The following is a 26,194-nucleotide window of genomic DNA, read 5'->3' as shown; positions in this document are numbered from 1 at the left end:
AATGAATTGAGTCATGAGTTCACCTTTAAATGATTGAATTATATGACTACAAAACTATTTGAAGATTGAAGATATCAAAAATTTTCTGTTTTAAATATATGCGAATAAGGCCACCTTCATGATTGAAGAATCAACAACATCAAGAATTCTCTTAGCAAAATTTTCATCGAAGAAGCTTTGATTAAGATCATAGACCTGTGATTTGCAAATAGAATATCAGAGTAAGAGAGAGAGGGAGTTTGGATTAGTATATCAAGGAAGATAATGAAAAGTAATATTAAAACACCAAAAAAAGGAGGCACTAGATAAATTCAAAAGCTCGCCTTACTAGAATCTTGACGAACTTTGTAGAATGATGATGGAAGCAAAATCATACGTTGTAACTTGGAAGTAGGCTTTAAACCTTTACCCAGTAATTTCAGAATAAGCATAGCAATATCAGAAAGAACATGTAATTTCTGCAGATAGAAGCTCATGTAAACATTATTACCAAAGAATCAAATAAGGATGTTTCATAAGAAGGAAATGCTACATACCGGAGTAATGTGAGCATCATTGGCATCATCAGCTTTCTTAATAGCACGCAGAATTGCTAACAAATTTAATAGCATATCACTTCTATTTCCATTGAAATCTTCTAAATCAACTAATGCCCGCAAAAGAATGACAAGTGGACTGCCAATGAAATAAAGGGAAAACAAAACACTAATATATAATTAAACAGAACATATCTCAGCAGGCATTTTGAATAAATGTAAAATGAAAGAGATCATCAGAATTATAATAATAATAATAATAATAATAAAGCAATCTGTATGGTTTCCAAAAGAACTAGTACAGTAGAACAAAATTATAAGCTAGAAACTGTTATTCAACTGCATTCTTTTTTTTCCATCAGTACTATGAGAATGGACTCAACTTTCATATAGATTCAGAAAACTTCTTTCCTTGCAACCACGTTTAAATATTTGATATTCATGATGTTTAGATTTTCCAATCAAGTTAAAAAATTTTGAAAACCTAATCTTTCTTCCACAATGTTATCTCAAAGTTCTTTGCAGCATTGTGATTGTTTGCTCCTCCCCTAGGAAAGAATAAAATAGTAAGACCTACTCCTAATCCACGCCACCACAACATTTCACTGTCACCATTACCTTCCAATATATTTCACCCCGATGATATACTTCCCAGGCATCTGTGTTTGTCACACCCCAATTTGACTCACCCTCTACCACAAACTGGAGTATAACAGAGAAAGATTTCAATATATCAAAGTCCACACTTAACAAAAGGAAGCATGTAATATTACTTACTGAACATCAACATAATTAAAATAATTACAGAGCTCTACTAAAACTTTTGAACTTTAATTACATATCAAAGGGTTTATATAGCTATTATTCAGATCTCCTCTAAGATCTCTTTGTACTCCAAAACATATTTACATCAAAAACTGTTGACCCCTACAGCGAAACAAAAAAAAAATCAAATCAAAACCAAATCTCACATGCCCCGCCCCATCTCGCGCGTCGTGGAGACAGTCCGCACGTCTTCGCACGTTGAGGCCACGCTTCGCGTCATTTATCCCCACGTCGTTGGCAAGACGCGCTCGCGTCGTTAAAAGTGATGAAGGGATGAGGCCTTCGGCCTCTCCCTCGTGCTCGATCTCTCTCGCTCTTCGTCTCCTTCTTGGCTACTCGACTCCGCTCCTTCGACGACATTTCCTGTTGGATCGGAAGTTACGGGTTTTGATCGGAAGCAAGAAGCGGAGTTTGCTTCTTCGGCTCCCGTCGCTGCTGTTTGACTTTGCCTCCGGCGACGACCTCCCCTTTCTGTTTGATCGGAGCCAACAAGCGAGCTCGCTCTCTCCGAAGATAACTTTCTCCCCTTCGGCGCTGCTTCTCCAGCTCCTTCGTGGCTGGTCCGACTTTGCTCCTTCCACGGCTCTCCCTTCCTGTTGAATCGGAAGTTACGACATTTTATATCGGAAGCCAGGAATAGAGCTCGCTTGTGGAGAAGGTAACTTTCTCCCTTGCACGGTCATCTTTGGCCAAATCCAGTAAAAAAATTGGATTTTTTTTAATTAATTATAAGAGAATTAATTATTGTTAATTATTAGCTAATTATAGTTATAATTAATTAATCAATTAATTATAATTAATTAATAATTAGTTATTAATTATAAATTATAATTATCTGGTTAATTATAATTAATCTTGATTATTATAATTAGTCCTTATTTAATTATAATTAATTTACTAATTATAATTAATTAGTAATTAATAATTAATTATAGATTATAATTAATTAATAATTAGCTATAATTAATATTAATTATAATTAATAATAAAAATAGAATGCTCGTGCCTTCTCCTGCCTTGATCCGTGCCCTCCACCGCCGGTCTGCCGGTCCCGAAGGTATAATCTAACCTCAGACATCCGTCCTCGGCGTGTACGACGGGCCAGTAGACCACCTAAGCACGCCTTTGTTGAGCGTGGTAGGAGGGAATCCGATCTGACGCCTACAACAAGGCGGACAGTCGCCGACCCTCGCCCTCCTTCGACATGTGTGTCGAGCCGGCGGACCACCTAAGCACGCCATTAGTGAGCGTGGTAGGAGGGAACCTAGTGCGACTCCTGCGACGAGGTAAGTAAGCGACCCTCGCCCTCCTACCTCGACATGCATGTCGAGCCGACAAACCACCTAAGAACGCCTTTATTGAGAGTGGTAGGAGGAAAGCCGGTTCGACGCACACGACGAGGCCAGGTGAGCCTGGTGTACTCTCTTCTTTGCGTGCCGGAACAATTCATAAGTACCCACGGGTACCGTCAAAGACCCCATGCACGCCTTTATTGCGCGTGGTGGGAAGAAAAATCACGGCCGCGATGTCCTCGAAAGAGGGCACCTACCATGCACGCCTTTATTGCGTGTGGTGGGAAGGTCCAGTTTTCTCGTAGTTTTCCCCTAAACGGGGGAGACGCCGGGATGCTGCCGAAATTGTACCTGCAAATACTCCAGGAGACTTTGAACAATTATTTGAACATACACTCGGACTCAAATGCAAATAAACTAAGTGTGGAGCACACTAAAATTTGAACAAGACTCGGACTGTAGGGGACTTGAATAAAAGCTTGAACCTTCAAGAACACAAAGGGACTCAGTCTTGCATCTGGTCTGGACAAAGACTCTAAGCTCGTATTCGAACTCGGGCCATACGACATTAAGCGAGGATTTGTAAACTTGATGAATTTGAGTTTGAATGAAATTGAACTTGGACTCAATACATGCAAAGGTCGAAACTTGGATCACACACGAAGAAACTCAAATTACAAGACCTCGATGCGCGAACTCATACGACAATCCCTACAAATGCTGAATGATTGAGATGGAAATACGGGAGACCAATGGTGGAGAATCCGTCCCCAGCAAGCAAGTGCAATCATCAAACCACCTGAGATTGGTGAAAGGTGGATGTAATGCAAGAAACGAGGGTCTCCTACGAACATTCCTAGGAGCTCGTAGAAAACGCAACGGATCCTTACAAACAAATACGAGCCGCTTGTGGATAACAACAGTGGGCATATCGTAAGCACCATCGAACCACTGTGGGCACAAGTACAAGTATCTCCTACGACGATTCCTACGAGGTCAAACAAGTAAAATCAAACCACCCGAGATTGGTGAAATGGTGGATATGATGCAGAAGCAATGGGTCTTCTACAAACATTTTTAGAAGGTCGTAGTGGATACAGCGGTCCCCTGCAAATGGATACTTGTGGATAACAACAGTGTATTGAAAGAACAACGAATCACTGTGGACACAGGTACAGATATCACCTACAACAGCGGTGACCAAAATCTCCAAGTATGTCGGGTACAAGAGAAATTCGATGTACGGAGAAGGACACCTCCTGGCAGAATGGGATGAAAGTTCAAACAAATTAAAACTAAACTTCCTGGTGTTCCAAAGTTTCTTCCTTGTCCCATCCTTAGGAAGAAAATAGTTCTGATATCTACAAATACCGAAAATAACGGTCCGTTACACCAAAGATCCTGAAAGGAGTTCTTTCCAAATCAGCAATCATTGACTGCAAATTTCAAGAAAATCCCACCCCCGGTGAATGAGAAAAGGGGGAGTCAATATCAAAATGAGGAGATGCCTCCTAACATCAAGATCACAACGCTACCAGATCTACAATACTTATACAAGCAGATAGAATGCGTTACAAATACTTTCAAAATACCCCTACACATGCACCGTAACTTGTATACACATAGGTACACAAAGGGGTATGTCAAATTAATATATAAATCACCCGCATGGGCCCCGGCGAGCGTGTTATTGGTACATACGTGATGTCTAGGTATGCTGTGCGAGTTGTCAAATTTTAAACCCAATCCTTTTTAGTAGGTAAAAAGGAGTCGACAGAGTAAAATGCCCCCAAATACCTGCATGGGCCCCGGCGAAAGTGTTATTGGTACACACGTGACGTCTAGGGATGCTGCGCGAGTCAACAAGTGAATTCAGGTTCGAATCCGATCCTTCTATACGAGTTAACAGAAGTCGACAAGATTCAAACCGTCAAACAAATATACAGTTGTGGGGATCGATGTATTTGTTTCAATACATTCATATTAGGCCTTCAAGGCCTACAATCAAGAAAATTCACAAACAATGGCACAAAACCTATGAAACCCGATCCCCTATCGGTAAGTTGATAGAGTCGACAAAGTTCAATCAAATGGAAATGACCCCAAACACCCCGATGATGGCCTTGTTGAATATTTATCTCAATTGGAGGAGTCTATTTCAGATATTTCAAATTCCACTCAAATGCCTACGAAATTCAAAGTTCCCAAAATCCAAAAATTCAATCTCATTTCAAAATTCTAAAATATTTAAAATTTGAAATACCACCATCAATAACTTAAAGCAAAATCCATCCACTTTCCGCAACAGTTTGCCGAGGTGGACAAATTCAAATATAACTTTAGCTCACTTGGAGCCAAATGCCTAGCCGAAAATATCACTGGGATCCATTCTCAAACAGTCTCCTGCCAGTAAGGACGTGGTACTGTCCTCTGACCAACGGTCTGCCGCCAAATGGCACCGCAGGTGTAATATCAAAAAAAAAAAAAAACTATATATATATATATATTATTGTGATATTTTTATAAGTACATAAAATACTGATAAATGAATATTAGTAAGAAATATATTAAATTTAATTGGATAACTTTATTTTATTATAAATGAACGATTAGGTGCTTTCAAAGGATGGGAAGGTAGTTAACTTGTGGGCCCTCCTAATCCATTGAGAAATTCGGTTGCTAGAGTGGGCCCTCTCCAATTCTCTGTTGTTTGGATTACACGCCACAAGCAAAAGAAGATAAGGGAGAAGGAAGTTACGGTAGGAAGAGTGGAAGCAAATCAGGAAATTATATTCCTATAGAGAACCTTTTGACATTCCTGTAGAGAGGCAAGCATTTCAGTTGGGATTTTTGTAGAAGAATTGAAGGAATGTTGTAGTATAATGCAAGGAAATCACCATCTTTCTCTTCGGCATAGTGATTAGAGCCTGTAGCAATATTCGGCAACCAGTCCAGTGGCAGGATAGCGGCACGGTGAAAGAAAAATATGTAGAAATTCGCTGAAAACACTGTAGCAGAATTCGCTACAGTGAATTCTGGCTAGTTTGCTGAATTCGGCTCTAGGGAAATTGTGGTGGTGAAGCAGAAATTCAACACTGTTTTCAAACACTATTGCAAGGAAAATTTGGAGAAGTATTCGACACATTCTGGGAGGCAATGGTTGAAAGGTAATTATGAGAAAATCATTGCAAGGTTTTGAATTTGATTAATGGACTTCATGTAGCAAATGGGTTTGATGCAAGTGTGCAATTTAATTTAAAAATCAGTAATTTTGGGTAGTGTTTTTGGAGCAGTAGAAAGAAAAAGTGGAAGTAAAGAACAATAGATAGAAGAAGGAAATATATTCATTTGGTTATATGCAGAAGTAAGATTTCGAGGTAAATGACTATATCTATGTATGAATTGATCTTTATGCAAATTATTTGAGTACTAAATTTCAGTAATTATAAAGTAAAGTGATGACTTGTAGGTGACTTACAATCGTAGGAGAATACGAAGTAGAGGATTGGAAGAGACTCTTCACCAAAGATGTAAGTAATGCAAATTTAATGTTTAAAAGAATATTGTCAAATTCTACTTGTAGATTGATAATTAATTGTTAGTGTCTGATTGAAAGAAAGGAACTTATATGTTGCAAGTATTTTATTTTGCTTTAGAATGTTTTATCCAAGATTTTAAGTATGAACTACTGCTAATAAAATTCTACCATATGGGTTCAAGACAATGCTTTGTACGCTCATCTAAAGATTTTTCTATTTGAGAATGTTTTGGAAGGATGTCAAATTCCTTTTCAAACTGATGCATATTAATTTACACAAGATATGCCATGAATGATAATGAAGGCTGATATGATATGAATTATGAAAGATTGTTGAATACTAAATTAATGTAAAGTTTGGCTATGAATAATGTATGTCTTATCATTGTAGTTGGGACAAAAGGGTTCCCATATCGGAACTACATGATACGTGGGGCAAAAGGGACCCTAGGGGCAAAAGGGACCCCATAGAATTATTAAACCTGCATAGCAGGTGGGGCAAAAGGGATCCCAAAAGAGGCAAAAGGGACCTCTATGTAATTCAATGGCGATAATGTCAGGTTTACCTGGACTCCATTGAATAATATTATGAAAATATAGCAAAATCTTTCACATAAAATTTATATTCAACAAGGATTCAAAAGGTAGCAAAGCATAATATTGATTATGACTTATAATATTTCAATAATAATTTTGATGTTGTAATTATTCATGTTATACTATTGTAATTGCTAATTAATTCTGTATTACTTGCTGAGCCTCATAGCTCACCAGAACTTTCTTCTGACTGTTATTATAGGAAAGGGAAAATAGAAAATTGATGCAAGCTAATTTATACAAGTGTTTCTTCATTTAATGTTAAAGTTACCTTTGTTAGTAAGTTTACTTTTAGAGGCATGAAATATTTCATTCTTGTATTAGTTGGTTGTTATAGTGGCTCTGTAAGTTTATAATTGGAGTATTTAAATTATTAGATGCTTCATTTGTTGTATTAAATGATATTTATAGGATATGTTATATAGATATGAAATGAAATGAACGTAATGAGATGTTTGGTGATGGAAATGTTATGATTATTATTGTTATACTCTACAGTACTGTTAAGGGGTATTGTGGGGTGTTACAGCAGGATAAACGGTTATGACGACCCGGGGCCCTCTGAACCGAGTGGTTTTGCCGCCAAATGACACCACTAAATACCGGTTATGGATAGAGCCAATACGCTCCGTATTGGCATCAAATCTTTGAGATATGAATCAATAGGATATGATTGATAGGGCACGAAGCTCTCTGCAAGCTAAGGTGGATTCAAATTTGTCCCCTTAGACAAATATCCAACCCAAGTCTACAAGGTCCCCTTGGACGAAGCAACCCGTGGCTGCCGACAAGGATCCTTCTGTCAGGTTGGGTCGACTACCTCCTCTGACTAAGTAGACCAGGGACCACGATGGCCCGGAACGACGGAACCATGTGATCTTGATCGGGTCTATCATCCACTCCCCCACCATCCGCTTTAAGTTTAAGATGGTGGAAATTTCTATTTTTAAATATCAAAATCTCCAAATTCTCCAATCCCTATACCCAGCGCTACTACTATATGTCAGATAACACGTATCTCTACGTATCTGATCGATGACTAGCCTTAATCGAAAGTTCTCTCTCGTGATCGGGAGAGGCAATTAACTATAGGGGCTTGCGCCTATAGGAAATAAGAACTTAGATCATAAAGTCCTCACAAAATGAGGGCAAAATTTCTGGGTAGTGTCTTATCTACAAACCCATCTGCCTTCCAAAATTTACCCCAGAACTTATCCATTAAAACTCCCTCGCCAAATAAAAAGAAAAAAAAAAGCGCAGCGGGGAGACCGGGGCCGAATTTTCAGAGCCCACAAAAACAGACAATCACCTCTTTCTCGCCTAGTGCCCTACGGGCTCCTTTCCCTTGCCGACAGTACAACCACTTGTAATGAGCTATTGTCCAATGAAATACACCAGCAATATATAAGAAATAATAATAATAAAAAATAAGAAATGCTTAACAATGCTAACATAGTTAAACATATATTAAAATGTCATATTGAGCCTAAAAGTGCCTAGCATTATTATTTATCTTGCCAAAATTATTCCACATCTTTAAATAAGTTATATAATGGATATAAGGTTTTGCACCATTTCAACTTTCCTATTCAAGGTTGGGTCTAACTTCCCAACTTTTTAGAATGGAAGCTGTTCTCTCATTCAGGGTTGAGTCAAATTTCTTAACTTCTAGAATTAAGAGTGTAGGCTTACCTTATCAGGTCTTTTGCCTTTCCTTGTGCGGGCCTATCCCTCATATATAACTTATTTCACCTTTTATATAGTCATTCTTTTTAGCCCTAATGACATATGCTTTTGATGACATAGATGCACTTTAGCTGCCCTTTTGGTTGCGCTTTGGTTGCACTTTGGTTGCGCTTTAGTTGCACTTTAATTGTGCTTTAGTTGCACTTTTTGCTCATTCACTAGTTTATGAATATTTACCTTTTTATACTTATGAAATCATTAACATTGCTAAAGATTACCCTTTACATATACAATCATATTCATACAAAATAATCAAAATAAACTAGAATACATATGATCATAAACATAATCAAGAAGAAGTGCAATAATAAAATATTTATTAACTCTCATAATCTTGTTTGGGTATATCACCTCGTTCTCTAGGGAAGTCGGTCAATTCGTTCTCCTAAAGTACCCTTGCCTCCTTTCCTTTTATATACAATCTAAATCATAATTGTTGATCATTCAAATTTGCATTAAAAATAATATATAATAATTTATATGAAAATCTTATAAGTTTACCTCAAAGAAGTTTCTCTTCAATCACCCCAATGTGACCTCTCTTCTCGCAAGTCTCCTTTCTTCACTTTCCCTCCTTACCCTTTTTTTTCAACCCAAAGAGTAACCAGTTACATCAACTTAGCCTGCATCAGTTTCCACCACTCTTCCGCACAACCAGCTTCAGCATTTTACTGAATTCCAACAACTAGATATAAGAAATTTATTATCTGAAATCCTCCTTCAAAGCATCTCACAGCAGCAACCTCAACAAGTGGCTCCCGCTACTCATCTTGAAGCTAGCTTCTGATGTCCAAGGAGGGACGACTGGGGAAAAGAAGCTAATGTCTCCACATAATAAATCACACTATTAAAATGATAATAACCCTTCTAATTCCACTAAACCTTCTCAGCCATTCTCAGCCTTAGGATTTCCATCAGCTTTATGCATGTCAGTTTAAGTAGAATTGCTACAGTAATTGAGTGGAATTGCTACAATAATTGAAGTACATACTATTAAATAATTTATAAATACTTAGCCTTTAATCTAGCTATCATTTAAACCATAAACTGCAATTAAATACAATCAATTAAACAATTAGTTTGATAATTTACATATACTTCTATATGTCAAAAATGCTTGGAATTAAAGTAGAATGTACATAAAAATAAGCTAACATTTAGAGAAGTTGAAGCTTACATTATTTTAAATATTTTTGAGAGTATTACAATTCACCCCTCCTTTTTGTAAATTTCGTCCACGAAATTCAGTGCCTTAGTTGTTATCAAATAATTGAGGAAACTTAAGTTTAATATCTTATTCTCTCTCCCATGTTGCCTCTTTTTCTGGTATATATTTTCATTTTACTTTTAACATAAAAAATCTGATGATTTCTGAGCTGTTTACTATCAAAATCTAGTACTCTTTCGGGTTCTTCCGTATAAGTCAGATTCTTCTGTAGCTCAATATCATCATGTGAGATTCGTTGATGGGCATCGATAACCCATTTCCTTAGAGTGACACATGAAAAACGTTATGTATATCTGACATGTTAGCTGGAAGAGTAAGTCTATAAGCAACTTTTCCAATTCTTTCAACAATTTCAAAAGGTCCAATAAACCTAGGACTCAATTTGCCTCCCTTACCAAATCTAGCTGTACCCTTCATAGGCTTACCTTCAAGAATACAAAGTCATCCACTTCAAACTCTACTGCTCTGTGCTTGGGGTCATAATACTTTTGTTGGCGATCCTGAGCAGCTTTTAATCTGTCTCTAATTAATTTGATTTTCTCTGTTGCTTCCTCCACAAGTTCTGGGCCCATTAGTTGTCTTTCTTCTACCTCAACCCAAGTTAAGGGGGTTCTGCACTTTCTACCATAAAGTGCTTCATATGGTGTCATTTGTATACTGGATTTGTAACTGTTGTTGTAGGCAAATTCTATCAATGGTATGTGATCTTCTCAGCTTCCTTTGAAATTCAAAACACATAATCTACACAGGTCTTCCAATACCTGAATGGTTCTTTCATATTGGCCATCAGTCTGAGGATGAAAAACTGTACTGAAAAGTAGATTTGTACTCAAGCTTTCCTGAATATTCTTCCACAGCCTCGAGGTAAATCTACCATCTCTATCTGAGACAATGACTTTTGGAATACCATGTAATCTGACAATTTCTTTTACATATAGACGTGCCAATTTGTCTACTGAATCAGTTTGCTTAATAGGTAAAAAGTGAGCTGATTTAGTTAATCTATCAATAATAACCCAAATACTGTCATGTCCCTATCTGGATCTGGGAAATCCCATCACAAAATCCATTGCAATTTTTTCCCACTTTTACTCAGGGATAGGTAGTGATTGCAGTAGTTCACTAGGTCTTTGATATTCAACTTTCACAATTTGACATGCTTCACACTTAGCTACATAATCAGCAATATCTTTCTTCATACCTGGCCACCAGAATATTACTTTCAAGTCTTTATACATCTTGGTACTACCCGGATGAATTGCATAGCCAGAATGATGAGCTTCTTGCAAAATTTCTTTTCTCAACTCCTGATCACTGGGTACCCGCAACTGAGATTTCTGCCTAATGCTTCCATCAACATCAACAGAAAGATCAGGTCTTTTCCCTGATTGGACCTGCTCTATTAATTTTGAAGATTCACTGCTGAGCTTTTGAGCTTCTTTGATACGATCTGTTAAAGTGGGATTTACTGTCATCTGATGCAAATATTTCACATTTTTGGAGTCTCTAACCTCCAATTGCAAATTTTTCATTTCCTTGATCAATTGAACCTCCTGAGTAATCATCCAGTTTATTATGCCTGTAGACATACGACTCAAAGCATCAGCTACAATATTAGCTTTTCCTGGACAATATTGGATATCCAAATTATAATCTTTGATGAGTTCTAACCATCTTCTTTGTCGCAAATTTAATTCTTTCTGCGAAAATATGTATTTTAGACTCTGATGATCAGTGAAAATTTCACATCTTACACAATATAGATAATGTCTCCAAATCTTCAAAGCCAATACCACTGCAGCCAGCTCCAAATCATGAGTGGGATAATTTTTTTCATGGGTCTTCAACTGTCGAGATGCATAAGCAATCACCTTTCTATTCTGCATTAGAACACATCCCAATCCCTTCAAAGATGCATTACTATAAACCTGAAATCCTTCTATTACTGAGGGAAGTGCTAAAATTGGGGCGGTCATCAGATGCTCTTTCAATGCTTGAAAGCTTTTCTAACATTCAATTGTCCAATCAAATTTTAACTCCTTCCTCAATAGTTTGGACAAAGGCATAGCAATTTGTAAAAAAACTTTAACAAATCTTCTGTAATATCCTACTAATTCAAGAAAACTATGAACCTCTATAATATTCTTTGGTGTTGGCAATTCTATAATTGCTTTTACTTTCTACGGGTCTATAGAAATCCCTTCACCACTGATAATATGCCCCAAGAAAGAAATACCTCTCAACCAAAATTCACATTTTGAATATTTTGCATACAATCTATTTTTCCTCAGTGTCTCCAAAACTATTCTTAAATGTTCAGGATGCTCTTTGTCAGTCTTTGAGTATACCAAAATGTCATTAATGAAAATTATCACAAACTTATCTATATAGTCTTTAAAACTCTGATTCATCATATCCATAAAGATGGCAGGAGCATTTGTCAACCCAAAAGGCATAACTCTAAACTCAAAATGACCATACCTGGTCCCAAAAGCCGTCTTGCTGACATCCGCTTCTTTAACTCTCACTTGATGATATCATGACCTTAAATCAATTCTGGAAAATACCGTGGCATCGGCTAATTGATCAAACAAGTCATCTATGCGGTAGTGGATATTTGTTCTTGATTGTCACTTTGTTCAGCTCTCTATAGTCAATGCACATTCTCATGGATCCATCTTTCTTCTTAACAAAAAGTACAGGTGCACTCCAAGGAGAATGACTAGCCCTGATAAATCCTTTATCCATCAATTCCTGTAACTGAGTTTTTAGCTCTTGCAATTCTTTTGGGGCCATCCTATAAGAAGATTTGTAAATTGCTGATGTTCCTTGTTGTAATTATATATCAAATTCAACTTATCTTTCAGGTGGTAATCCAGGTAGCTCTTCAGGAAATACATCTAAAAATTCAGAGACAACTGAAATATTATGTAAATCTTGAACATCTTTATTTAAGACATCCATTTTTGCTAAGAATACTAACTTACCCCTCCTTAAATATTTGCCCATCTTCAATGCATTCACAAGAGAGGAAGATGCATTCTTCTCACCGGGGAAATAAAAGTTCTTCACATTTGGTAAATTAAATTTTATTCTTTTCTTCCAACATTGAATAGTAGCGAAATGTTTAACTAACCAATTCATTCCCAATATGATGTCAAACGTTTTAATAGGCACTATAATCAATTCAGTTGGAAATTTGTAACCCTGAATATTCAAATTTATAAGGCACATCCTATTAGCAGGCAAACTATCTCCCGTTGGCATCATAACAGATAAGGTAGGCGTAAAACATGCAGTCTCAATAGATAAATCAGAGCAGAATTCTTCAGATATAAACGAATGAGATGCACCAGAATAAAAAAGAACTCTGCCAAACTTGTTAGAAATCAAAAGTATACCCCTTCACTTTCTTTAACATTCCTGAGTTTCTCTCCACATCACTCACCTTCCCTAATTTTTTTGTCAAAGCATATAACTTGACAGATAAATATAGTTCGTACATTGTAAAATTTTTTATCAAGAAGATAAGTTTAACTTTAAGGAATGCATAATCCGAAGATAAACAGAATCTATAAATTTAACTCTACCTTTTTTTTTCTAATCTGGGTGTTTAAATACACCAAGCTTCGTCAATGGCATAAAGATTCCTTCATTTGATGTCTTAATTCAAAGTTATTAAAATGTCCCATATAGAATGCTGCTTGCTATGCAGTAAATTGTTGGCCATAAAAATCCCCACCTTGCGATATTAATATTCGACAGATTCTGAATTAATTTTTAGGAAGAAAGATTGAATTCTTAATTAGATGAATTAAGGATCTAATTCGAGGTTTCTCATAGATACAAGACCCAATAGTATTACTCCTTTGAATTAAAGCTAGTCTCTTGCCTCTGTGATACTTTTGCTTTAGTAGCAACAATTTTGACCGTGAAAAAATATACATTGTTTTTCAGATAAAGTGAATGGTGCAGAATGTTGGCAATTATGCCTAAGGAAGCTAAATTCCATCCTTTGATTCCTAATGTGAAGGGATTTATGTCCTACATTTCCAAAGTTTTATTGTAAATTAATTAAGCAAATATTTTTTTCCTATTTTCTTTTGTTGCTCGTGTGGCCGGTTGTGACAAAAAGTAATTACTTTTTGTATGTCTATTCTAGTTCTAGGGTGCCTTGTATATTCTATAAATTGCTATTTCTACTTTTGTGAACAAGAAAAATAACCAATATTTATCTCTTATATATTTTCAAAGACAACTTTGGGGGCGCAGAAGGCATTTCATAATAATAATTAATTTTGGTAGGTGGGTCTAATGTCAATTCCACTTTTACGGTGCCTAGACGCTACATATAAAGGCAGTAGAGTGTCTTCCATTCAACATGCAAGTGAGGGATCTTCATGGAAAAGCTTGCGAGCTTGTTCCATTCCTCTCTTCTCTTAGGAAAGCTTGCGAGCTTGTCCTCTCCTTCGTCTCAGCTTCTTACCACTTTCTTCTTTCCGGAAGTTCGACGCCATATGTATCTTTCATCTCAATGATTGCAAGCAAGTTTAGGACTTTTATTATATAAGTTTGTAAATGTCATTGTAATGTTTAAGGTGTTGTTTGTATGTTATAAGTGGTATTGTTATTTTTATTTTGTGACCAAGAGTCTCCTACTTGTTTTGGGAGCTTTTTGGTTGCATCAATTTGGTATAAGAGCCTAGTATATTCCTAGGTTTTTCGTATCTTTTCTTTAAGTGTTTAGAAAAATGGAAAAAGACAAAAATATTGAACCAATTGTGCAAGAAAATCAGCCAATTTGTTGTGGAGACTTGGTTTAGTTTTATTTTGTTTCTTTTTGTGACCAAGGGTACTTGTTTTGGGAGCTTTTTGGTTGCATCAGCTATTAAACCGGTTTTCATAATTTAATTCAAAACTTTTTAACATTATCCCTTAACGAATAAGCTTCCAAATACAAGAGTAGTACTTGCAAAACTCGGGATAAAAGTCTTTGTCTTCCAATCTTTCTGAAGGAAAGCCTTGATCATGAGCAAGAATATGGATTAAGAAGACGACAACATATTCAGGAGTGTTTACAATTTGTCTCCTATCATCTTGAGAAGAAGAGTTCTGATTAAAGGAATCTCTACGACACCTGTCAATAACCTCTGCAAGATATTTTATCGACTGAAATAAATAACAAAAAAAGCAGTCAGTCACATAACCTCAAAAATGTTTTTCAGTAATATATAGTAAAGGAAATAGAGCTTACATTCACCCGAACATCACCAACGAAATCAGTAGAAGCCAATGTAAAAGTACAAGCATATCTTAATGGGATCTTATTTTCTTTCAAAAGTTGATATACTTTGTGTAAAAATGTCTTCCGTACTGTATGTGAAGGATCCTGAAACAAGCAAAAGTTGAATAAAGAGAATATTTTTTTTGATGAAGAAATGCTAACGTAGAAAAGGGTAGAAATAATAAATCATTTTCAAGTTTGGTAGATTGAAACGTTAAACATAAATTATGACAAAAATTCCAAAGAAATGTTAAGGAAATAAAACACATTACATAAAATTAAAAAACCTTTCTTTCTGCGATTTCAACTCGCTGTCATTGTTCTGTCTCTAATAAACATCACATGATCGCTTCATCCTCATGCCCAAGAATACAAAACAAATGGTACTATTATTAAGCAAGAAAAATCAAGAAAACCAAACCCAACATTAAAAAAAAAAGAAAACGCAAACCCACAATTCTTGTTTTGTTGAAGTAGAGTAAAAACTTAAAATTGTGCATGCTAAACAAAGAATACACACACATATACATATATAACTGGGGATTTAATAATATAATTGTAATGATATATGAATTATTGAAGAATGGCTCATAGCAACTTGAACTTGAATAAGAATATAAATTAATTGATTACAATTTAAGAGAGGAGAATGAAGGAAAGGTCACTGTTATGTACCTTGGAAATAAAAGCTATAAGGTTTTTAATTAAAATAACAAGTTAAATATAAAATAAAAAGTTGGCACACATTAATTAAGATTAGGTATTTGAATAAAAATAAAAGAGAAATTCTATTAAACAATGTGATAAAACTATAGGAAAAAAATATATGTATATAAGTAGTAGATGTGAATGTGATCTATAGGCATCAACTTAAATGAGACAATCTAAGAAGGAAAAGGGCCAAATATCAAAGTTTCCAAGGTTAAGGCGGGTAACTAAACTTTAATTCAATATTAAAAAAATTAGTTCTTCTAAAGTTTATGAACCGATTGTTATAAATCCTTATATACACTGAATGATATAAATATTGGTACAAGATCGTTATTGAAATTTTTTTCAATTTATTTTTCTCTTTCTTGTTTCTCCTACAAGGAATCATCATATTGACGTGAATGTTACGTAGTCCTCATAATTAAAGCTCCAATGATTATTTCCTGAAATGTATCGAAAGATTATTACTTAATGTTGAAATCCAGTCGTTCCTAGTACAAAGGATCCGACGGACGCAAAGATCAATCCGTGGGATACTCTCATGGATCACGCCATAATGAGGGAACGAATTTAGGAAAGATTTTATTTTCTTATTTGTGTATTAAATCTGCAATTTATTTCTTCCTAATTAGGATATCCTGTATATATCTATAAATAGGGAAGATTGTAATGAATAAAGAAAAGCTTTTCCCTCTCAAATTCTCAGTTTTAACACTTAAGATAATTACATGATAAGAAGAATGCAAGAAAATATTATATATGAATGAATACAAGTTCATGTTGACAGATGAAATTCACTCCTCAGGTTACTAGAAAGGGACACTAATGTAACCGTATGTTGATAATCTTGCGTTCCACCTCAAAAAATCATAGAAAGAAGACTTAAGCCCCGTTCTACCAATAAAGGAGGTATCGGCAATGATAAGTTCGCGCCTTCCCCCTAAAAAAATAGTGGACATATTCTATATCTAACTGGGTGGACAGATAAAACGTTGGCTAGGGGTGAATAGCGAAGGCCATGAGAAAATGTATTATTACACAGAAAAAGTATAGGATAAATAATGATAAGCTATAAAACAAATGAATGTTATGATCCTATGTACACCACTTCAAAATTTTAAATTTTAAGACAATTTTCCAATCATTGTTGTATCCAAATGTTAAAAAACTATTTATAATTCACTAAGATGACTACCAAGCATGTTATTACTTTTTCTTTTATATTAACAAGATTAGAACTCTAATAACTATGTTATGATAATTACTCACTATTATTCTAAATTAATATTTCGGTTCCTTGAGAACTTGATGAGTGGGAAAGAGAAATTGTTTACCATCAACATGAAGCTTCAAGTAATAGGCATTTGAAATTTTTGAATGCCGAAATGACTCTCTATATGGGGTCAATCTAAAATAGAAGGCATTTTGATGAATTAATGTCTCTTTCAATATGTTGAAAATTACATGTATGGCAAAATATATGAACATATTTGTTGACCACTGCGGTTAAAACAAAAAGAGGAAATAAAAATAGCATAAAATGATTACTCACTATAACTAAATCCTACTCAAATCACTTCTCTAGCCGCTTGCCACAGTGTCGCCCATACCTCTGCAACGGCGCCTACCTTATGTCCTATCTCCGCGAGCTTTGTCCGGACTCGGCTCCAGCTTGCATTAAAAGGAGGCCAAAAAAAGCCTTCAGGGATGCTTATTCCTCTCATAGCCGAAACCCACACAAATCCTATCTCTTCCCTTCGTTCTACCAAGCTACCACACTAAACTCCCGTCGTTACCTCCAAAACTCTCGCAAAGCCCATACGGCCTTCTCTCTCAATCATCTTACCGAACTAACCACATAGGTTGGACTCCCTCTTCAACGACGTTCCTACCATTCCTGCCGGATCGGAAGTCAAACATTCCGATCGAAAGAAACGACGACAACTAGGGCATGCTTGTTGCGAAGGAACAAATCTCCACAACCTCCATTGTTGTTCGACTTCGCCCATTCTATGACTTTCCCTTCCTGTCAGAACGGAAATGGCGGCATTTCGATTGGAATAAACAAGCGATGCTCGCTCACTGTGAAGGAAACTTTCTCCAGGTTGAGCGCCTCTCCGGCTCCTTTGCAGTTGTTCAACTTCGCTCCTCCAGCGACGTTCCCTTCCTGCGGGTTGGAAGTCACAACATTTCGATCGGAAGTAACCACGAGAACCCGCTTGCTATGAAGGAAACTTTCTTCCCTATCGCGCGCTGCTTCGGCCAAATCCTGTAACTTTGTCGAACCAGAGAATGTAGGGGGAGAGAGATTAATTAATTAAATATAATTACAAATATTTTAATTAATTATAGTTAATTTCAATTAAATGATTATAATTAATTTAATTAATTTTAATTAAAGTTAATCTTAATTAATTATAATTAATGTTAATCTTAATCATTTATAATTAATTTTTTAATTATAATTAATTATTAAAGATTAATTAATATTAATTAAATATAATTAATTAAAGTTAAATATAATTAATTATAACAATAATAATTAATTACTCTAGTTAATTATATTTAATTATAATTAATTAAAGATAATATAATTACTAATTATTAATTATAATTTGTTATAATAATATGAGGGATGGTTCATCCCACATGTGGCCCTTTGATTCCTCTACTTGGCAAGGTTCTTCCCCCTCTATTTGGCCTTTTGATTCCTCTGCCTGGGCGGTTCCTTCCCCCTGGCGTTGGCTGTTCGTTGGCTGTGTCCTGCTAGCATTTCGGGTGCTGCTCCCTTTGGCTACCTTTTGGCCTTCTGCCTCCCTTTACTGATTGGTTCCCTGGGCAGCTGTTTGGCTCCCTATCTTCTACTATAATTATGGGCTATTTTGTGGCTGTTTGGAGATGAAAAATGTGGTAATTTTTTAAAGCTAAAACCTTAGAGTTTTCTGGATAGCTTGCGAGCTATGTCTCTTCGTCTTCTCCTTCTACAACTTCGTCTCGATCTTCTAACCTCTATCTTCTCTCTATAATAAGATAAGTTGAGAAGAAAGGTTGTTAGTCCACAGTAGTGTTATCGATAATAGTATCGATATCGATAAACCCACAGTAGTAATAACAAATCCGTACAGTGAACAGTAAGGCCGTATATTAATAATGAATCAGTAACATACATTTCAGAAATCATCTTAATCAAATAAGAATTTGTGACTTAAGAACTGCTTTCTAGTATTAGAAATCTGTGGCCAGTAATATTTGCCTTAGTATATAGAGTCGTCACTCTTTGCCCTTTGACATAGTAATAATTTCTTATAACTATCAATTAGCATAGAGTGAATCAGTCGAGGATAACACCAAACAATATATTTAAAAGAAAGTTTGTCAGTCCACCATCCTGTATAGGACAATCAATTTCCAACCAATATCAGTGAAATCAATATTTTACTTATTACACATTAATATCACATTTTTTAACAATAATAACGACTAGCTTATAACATCCTAAATTAGGTAATGAAATAAATACATTTGAAATGATTTTTATTGATTTGTATTATCAATTATTGTTAAATAAATATAAGTAATATTAAATTAAATAACTAATTAAGCAATTTTTTCCGAATAGATGCTTATAAAAATTGTTTGGAAATCAGTTACTAGTGGGCCCCATTCTCCTCCTTCCTTTGATAAGGAATCTTACATATAGACAATACAAGCAGTTGGAAAAAGGAAGGTTTGGCTGTGCAGTTTTGCAGTTTTTCCTGCAGCAGCAATCGCCAGTGCAGAAATTACTATAGCACAGTTCGCTACAGTGCCGCGGGTACTGTAGATCAGTTCGACAATGTGTATTCTGGACGGTAGAGCAGTTTCACACAAGTCTTCTGAGTGCGAAAATTCGGATATTTCCTGCAGCAAAAATCGTTGTTTTGTTCCTGTAGCAATAGGCGGAACAAGGCTGATTTATTATTTAGATTGTATAACTCCGGTTGTTTGTGTTGTTGGTTGATAAGTTAAAATATAGATTTAGGATTTGCAATCTATCTATTAGATCTTAGGGCATCATTGGATAGTATCTGAGCAGCAATTTAGAAGGATTGGAATTGTAATCAAAGCTATCTAAAATGATTTATATCAGTAAGAGAAAGATATTAGGAGCTTACTCTAGAAATTTTCATATTAATTGATGATAAATATGCAATATAATTGAACCATTTTGTTCTTCATATGAATCAAAGCGGTCGTGCATCATTATAGTACCCAAAATTTGACAAAAAAGTACGCATTAAAAATTGCACAGAAGTTACCCATTTTAACCTTAATCTTAAGAATTAACATTTAATTACTTAGTTGTTGAATGTACCACTACAACCTTTCCATTTATTCCACCTAAAGCCACATGCAGCTGCTAATCCCATGGGGATTTAATCCAACAATTGGGAATGGCTGAAAAAATGTAGTAGAACCTGCATGAGGATATCATATTAATTGTATTAAGCACTAGCTCATTCCATCCCTCCTCCCCTATCACTTGTTCTTTGGAGTTCGAGCAACATACGTGAGTAGTGCAAGGAGCAAGTTGCTGCGGGCTGTTAGGAGGGAAATTCAGGAAAAAACTGCATAGATAAGGTAAGTGAAAGAGGTAAAGGCTATAGTACTTGCGGAAATTAGTGAGTTGTTGCCTAAATTTTGTTAAATGCTAAATCAGTTTGCTAAAATCAGTAAAGAAAGGGGAAGAAAAGCTTAAATCAGCAAGGATAGAGAGGAAAAGAGGCTGCTGGCTGAATTTAGATGTGGCTAAATGGTGAATTCAGGAGGGGAAGTGAGGAAAGGAAGTCCAGAAGAAGAGAGGAAACTTTGGTTGAATGAGGAGAAACTTTTTAAAGTTGTCTATAAGAGGAAAGGAGGCTGAGGTACTATAAGAGAACAAATTCACCCGAATACTCCAGGGAATGAAATGTGATATCCAAACTATGATATAGAAAATAATAAACATTATATAATTGTGACCACATATTTTTGTATAATTGTGACCACATATTTTTGTATAATTGTGATAGCATTATTTTCAATTTCATTATGTCTTTAGTAACTGGTTCATCAAGTTCATCTAACATTTATTGCAATAGCATTTTTTATGATTGTTATGAAAAAGGTAAATGAAAATGCTAAATGAGTAAATTATAAATGGGAGATAGACTCACACAAGTAAAAATGAAAGATCTGATGAGATAAGTCTTAGGGAAGCCGAACATAAGGTACCCTACATTCTCTAACTTCTACATAGGTAAACCCCCCTGATTATTTTCAATTAACTGCAAAACATTTTCTTATTTCTTAAACTATGTTTGTGTATTTTATTGAGCTCTAGCTTATTTGAAACGATTATACTACAGGAAAAGGGAAGGAGCTCGTAGGCGCTAGGCAGGAGATTGATGACAATTTTTTATGTATATATATTTTATATGTACATAAAAGTCAGAATATGAAGCTGTACAGAGAAACTTTTGGGTATGTAAATGTTATTTAAAAATTTAGTAAGCTTTGTATTTTATTCGATGCATTTTAAATATCTTCCTGCTATGAAATTAAAAAATAGCTATGTCGCCTCACTTGATCCAGGATAGACAAATAGAATCTTATGTTTTAAAAAACTTGATGTGTTGAGATAGTTTAGATAGACTATTTACTACTCACTTGATTCTGATAGATGTATCAGGATGGATGATAATAAAAAATAATTCCCCCAAAATACTTTACAACCACTTTTACAAAACACTACAACCATTCCAAATAAATCCTAAATTTAAAAAAAAAAAAGATGACAACGTCAAACTTAAAAGCTAGAGCTTATCCAAATGATGTCTATGGGTTTTCCTAATGGCATTATTTGGAGAATTATATAGCTACGTCGCCTCCATTTATAGTTGCTTTAGGTAAAAAATTATTTTCCTAAGAATATTTGATGTATTAGCTTATTTTAAGAAAAAGAAACGAAGTGAATAATGACACTGATGTGATGATTAAGTGTTTGAGATCAATTAATAAAGATGACTTAAAGGAGTTGATGACGTGCATCATTCCATTATATGTTGCCTCTAATAATGACAATTTAATTTCCTATTTTATTCTCTTCTTTTTTTAATTCTAACTTCAAGAGGACTTTTGTTGGAGAATTTTTTGTTGTCCTCAAATGGATTACATACTTTATGATCGAGTACGGCATAAGAGGGATGTTATATTACCCCGAAGGGTAAAAATATCATTTCCTTATGGACTCAATTATTAAATTTACAATTTTAACAGAGATTTCCCCATTCAATATTTGGTTTACTGGATTTATTTTATTCAGGAGTACAAACGTTTCATAGGGGAAAGCCCCTATGATTAATTACATCTCAAGCTATGGTGTTTTGGTATTTAGGAAATTAAAGGAGGAAGGGATCAACTTGAGATTAGATTTTGAAATGAAAGCCAAATGAGGCAAAGTAGGAGCTCCTGATTCTAAAAAATCTCAGAGATGCTCGAACTATCCTATATTGGGCTCTACATTTTTTAACTCTAATTTTATTTGAGTTGATCATTTTAATTAGAAGGTCGGGGATTACATTCCAATAACACGTGTTAGAGGAACTGTCCGAAAGGTGAGGACTTGTATGTATGGTGATTGGAATCAACCATTGCCTCGGACCCTAAAATTAAGGTGAGGACTACCGAGAGATAGTGCCTCGTACCTAAATCTAACGGAATGCAAAAGGACTTACAAACTATGCCTCACATGAGGCATACACACCCCGACTCATGGACTTATTACCCTGCCTGGAAAGGGCTACCAGCTAAACCCACCTAGTCATTTTTAAAATCATGATTTTAGTCTCAATGTATATGAAGAGTGGAAGGTATTTTTTGTTTAAGAAGTAGCGCTTATGACTTGGCTTTAATCCCAAAATGCCTAGTTATGCAGGGTATGCATTTGCTGACTCATAAGGAAAGTAGCTTTTTGTTATCCAGTCCTTAAGGGCTTTTTCACATGTGACACATTTTTTTGGCTATGCATGATTATTTTCAGTTTTAAAAGACTTGGCCCCTCGAAAGGAAGCAATGTAATTTTTCTTTTGTTAGAAAATCATGAAGTCTAATTTTATTTTTTAGATTGTTTATATTTTAATGAGTAGAAAACTTTATTTTATCCTAAGAGCTTATCGCATTCAAAAGTCTAAGCCACCCCAAAACAAACAAGAAAAGAAACCTAAAAAATGGCAGGTACATCCTTGTAGTCCACTTCCTTCTTTTGATTCAAACCCTTTCAAGTCTAATACAATTCCTACTTCTATCAAATACATATGAAAATTGTAAAAGACTCAAAACTACAAAACAAAATTAGGAAGCCCTTCATCTAATATCTCACATCAAAAATTTGCGCAACACTTGAAATGTTAAGCACCTACTTCTACCCTATTGGCGACATTATTTGGGGGGTTTTAAGCGATACATGTCATGTAAGCATTTTATTATTTATGATTTATAGTGCCCCGCCTTTGGACATGGCCACTTACAAGAAAACTATGTATATTTCTATACTAATCACTTAAGGGCAAGTGCCCACAATGCAGATAATCTAATAGGCAATCACACCATAGCATAACACATGCGCTGAAAAAGAAAAATCATAATCCCAGTATGCCTAAAGGGCTGTGCATTTAAGTGTGTGAGACTTGTGTGATATATCACAATAAAGATGTTTTACTTAGACTTTGGATCTAAGGAAAACGGTGTCCAACATATAGCTTTAAGCTAAATGTTGGAGAACCCCCTTTAGCTTTTGAGGTTAAAGTGACGCGGACATCCGATGGTGGACGTTAACCAAAGGAAGAGACGAAGATCGATGGCCAAGATCCCTCCATTTTTATCTTAGTTTATTAATTGTTTTTTTTATTTAATTATGCATTTTTCATTTTTACCCTTAATTAAGGATCTTGTCTTATGTAAGCCCAAGGGGCAAATTTATATTTTAGTTTCATTTAAGGCTTATATATAAATGCACTTGCTCTTTTATTAAACAATGATAAACTAATAAAAAAATTATTTCTACTCTTTGTTCTTGAGAGCGATGGGAGTTTTTTGGAGTGTGAAAGTCCCTATGTGAGGGCAATGAAATACCCACCAGCCGCAGGATGTGTTCGGGCTCATGGTTGAAGCCCCTTGGTGAAGGACAACATAATACCCGTCGGTCCTTGAAATAGTCTAAGACTCGCAGTTTATTTTCTTCTCTAATCACTCACCTCCTTTAACCGTCACCTAAATTATCCCCTAGCCGCCGGCTTTAAGATTCCCCACTAGGCAAGCTTTAAATCACCTAATTAAGAGGCCCATTAATGCTCTCCTAAATAAGCCTCCAATCGCAACAATTACTCCCACCTCTATGGTTAAATTAATCTCAGCATTTTCAATTTGATTCCCTCCTATTTCAAATTCAAAATTATGAAATTGAATTTCCCTCCAAAAACTGCCACCCAACTTAAACCCTACCCACTCCTAGCCATCGGTTTTAGCACCATCCTTGGTGGGGGCAAGAAATATAGGGTGCCTATACCCCTCGCCCACACAAAAGAGATGAGCACCCGGACACCCGCTAACACACTAAAATAGAAGAATGGACTAAAGATGAGAAAGAACAAACTCTTACATTTCAAATCTAAGACTGACTTAGAAATTAAAAACACAAAATTACGACGACTTACAAAATCGACTCGAAATTAAAGGACACCCTAAAGTTGCTTCACTTAGAGAAGAAGGATACATATGGAGTGGCAATTGCGGAGAGACGAAAGAGGTTAGAAGCTGAGACGAAAGGTTGGAAAGAGCTCGCAAGATTTCCGGAGGGGATGAGAAAGAAGGTGGACAAAGCTCGCAAGTTTTTCCATGAAACCCACAGGTTTACATTTCCAAAAATCACATATCATTCAACTTTTCAAAACAATACATAACCCTCATATTTATAGGTATGAAAGGGGAATACCAAAGGACACAAACATTAATTTTTCATAAGAACCTAAGCATCACAAGCACGGAAATCCCTCTCATGCTTCACGGAAAATAACCCAAACCCAAGAACCAAAGCAGCAGCCGTGGGAGATAAAGAGGCCGCACGGAACCAAGGAGCCACAGCCACGGGAATCATCCCAGGCGCGGAAAACCAGCAGCCGGCCGGAAATCCAAGAGGCAAAAGCACAAAAAACATTACCCCATGGTGGAAGCCAAGGAGCCACACATGGGAAAAGCAAATCTTGGAATTCTAAAAACCGGTTTAGAATTCCAATAGACAACTATAATAAAAAACATAAAAAGCATAAAAAGTACATTTAATAAAAGATAAATATGAACTAAAATGTTAGCTAATAATGAACTAACCCTTAGTTCAATAAATGAACTAAAGATCAGCTCATAAATGAGCTAAAATTTCAGCTCAAATTGATTGAGCTTGTAAACTCGAGGGAGGCCAAAATTGATTTATTTTGGATATTGGTTGACTCCCCCTTTGTCTACATCAACCCTTTTCCCTCCTAAATTTATTTTTTTCTAAATTAAGTCATTTTAATTTTGGTAAGTTTTTGAATTTAATTTCAAACGAATTTGAAATTTCAAATTCTTTTCTAAATTATTTAGTTTAATTTTGAAAAGTATTCTCTCAATCAAGGAATAATTAAATCTGAAATTGATTGAGAATCAATTCAAAATTCTTACATTCATTGAACCTAGAGACCTCTTCATACATTAATCGAACCTAGACATCTCTTCCTAAATTCATCGAATCTAGACACCTCTTCCTATATTCATTGAATCTAGACACTTCTGTCCCCTCCTTTGGCTGGCCCCATCACTTTCTCTCCCACCTAAATTAATTACATCCCCAATTGGACATCGACTTAAGGAAATTTCTTAACCCCCCCCATTCTACATCAGTTTGGTATCAAAGCATACCCGAGATGCGAACTCGACGGAGTCGAGCTCTTTTCCACCCAGAGAGAATGATGCGAACATCCGACGGTACACTTTAATCAAAGGAAGAGATAGAGATCGACGGCCGAGATCCCTCCATTTTTATCTTGTTTATTAATTGTATTTTTTATTTAATTATGCATTTTTCATTTTACACTTACTTAAGAATCTAGTCTTATGTAAGCCTAAATAGTAAATTTGTCTTTTTAGTTTCTTTAAAGGCCAATATATAAAGACTCTTGCTCTTGTATTAGAAAACGATGAATTAATAAAACAAATATATTTCTACATTTTGTTCTTGAGAGAAATAGGAGTTTTTTGGAGAGTGAAAGTCCCTATATGTGGGCAATGAAATACCCATCAACCGCAAGATGTGTCCGGGCTCAGGGTTGAAGTCCCTTGGTGAAGGGTAACATTATACCCGTCCATCTTTAGGAGAGTCCGAAA

The 26,194-nt window shown here is 35.5% G+C and overlaps 1 protein-coding gene across 1 annotated transcript in view; it reads right to left on the bottom strand.

Moving 5' to 3' along the window:
* The window catches only part of LOC110096620 (sister chromatid cohesion protein PDS5 homolog A-B), a 184,686-nt gene that overhangs the window by 30,912 nt on the left and 127,580 nt on the right, over positions 1-26,194 (bottom strand). Inside the window, exons 18-22 of the mRNA XM_028697710.1 lie at positions 15,017-15,151; positions 14,732-14,931; positions 537-675; positions 324-458; positions 115-195 (exon numbers count right to left, since the gene is read on the bottom strand). Coding sequence (XP_028553543.1) covers positions 115-195; positions 324-458; positions 537-675; positions 14,732-14,931; positions 15,017-15,151 — 690 coding nt within the window. The remainder of the gene's footprint in view (positions 1-114; positions 196-323; positions 459-536; positions 676-14,731; positions 14,932-15,016; positions 15,152-26,194) is intronic.

This window comes from Dendrobium catenatum, unplaced genomic scaffold (assembly GCF_001605985.2).
Source record: "Dendrobium catenatum unplaced genomic scaffold, ASM160598v2 fragScaff_scaffold_989, whole genome shotgun sequence".
Classification (NCBI taxonomy): domain Eukaryota; kingdom Viridiplantae; phylum Streptophyta; class Magnoliopsida; order Asparagales; family Orchidaceae; genus Dendrobium; species Dendrobium catenatum.
Note: the sequence above shows the minus strand (reverse complement) of the source record. Positions and strands in the feature narration are given on the sequence as shown.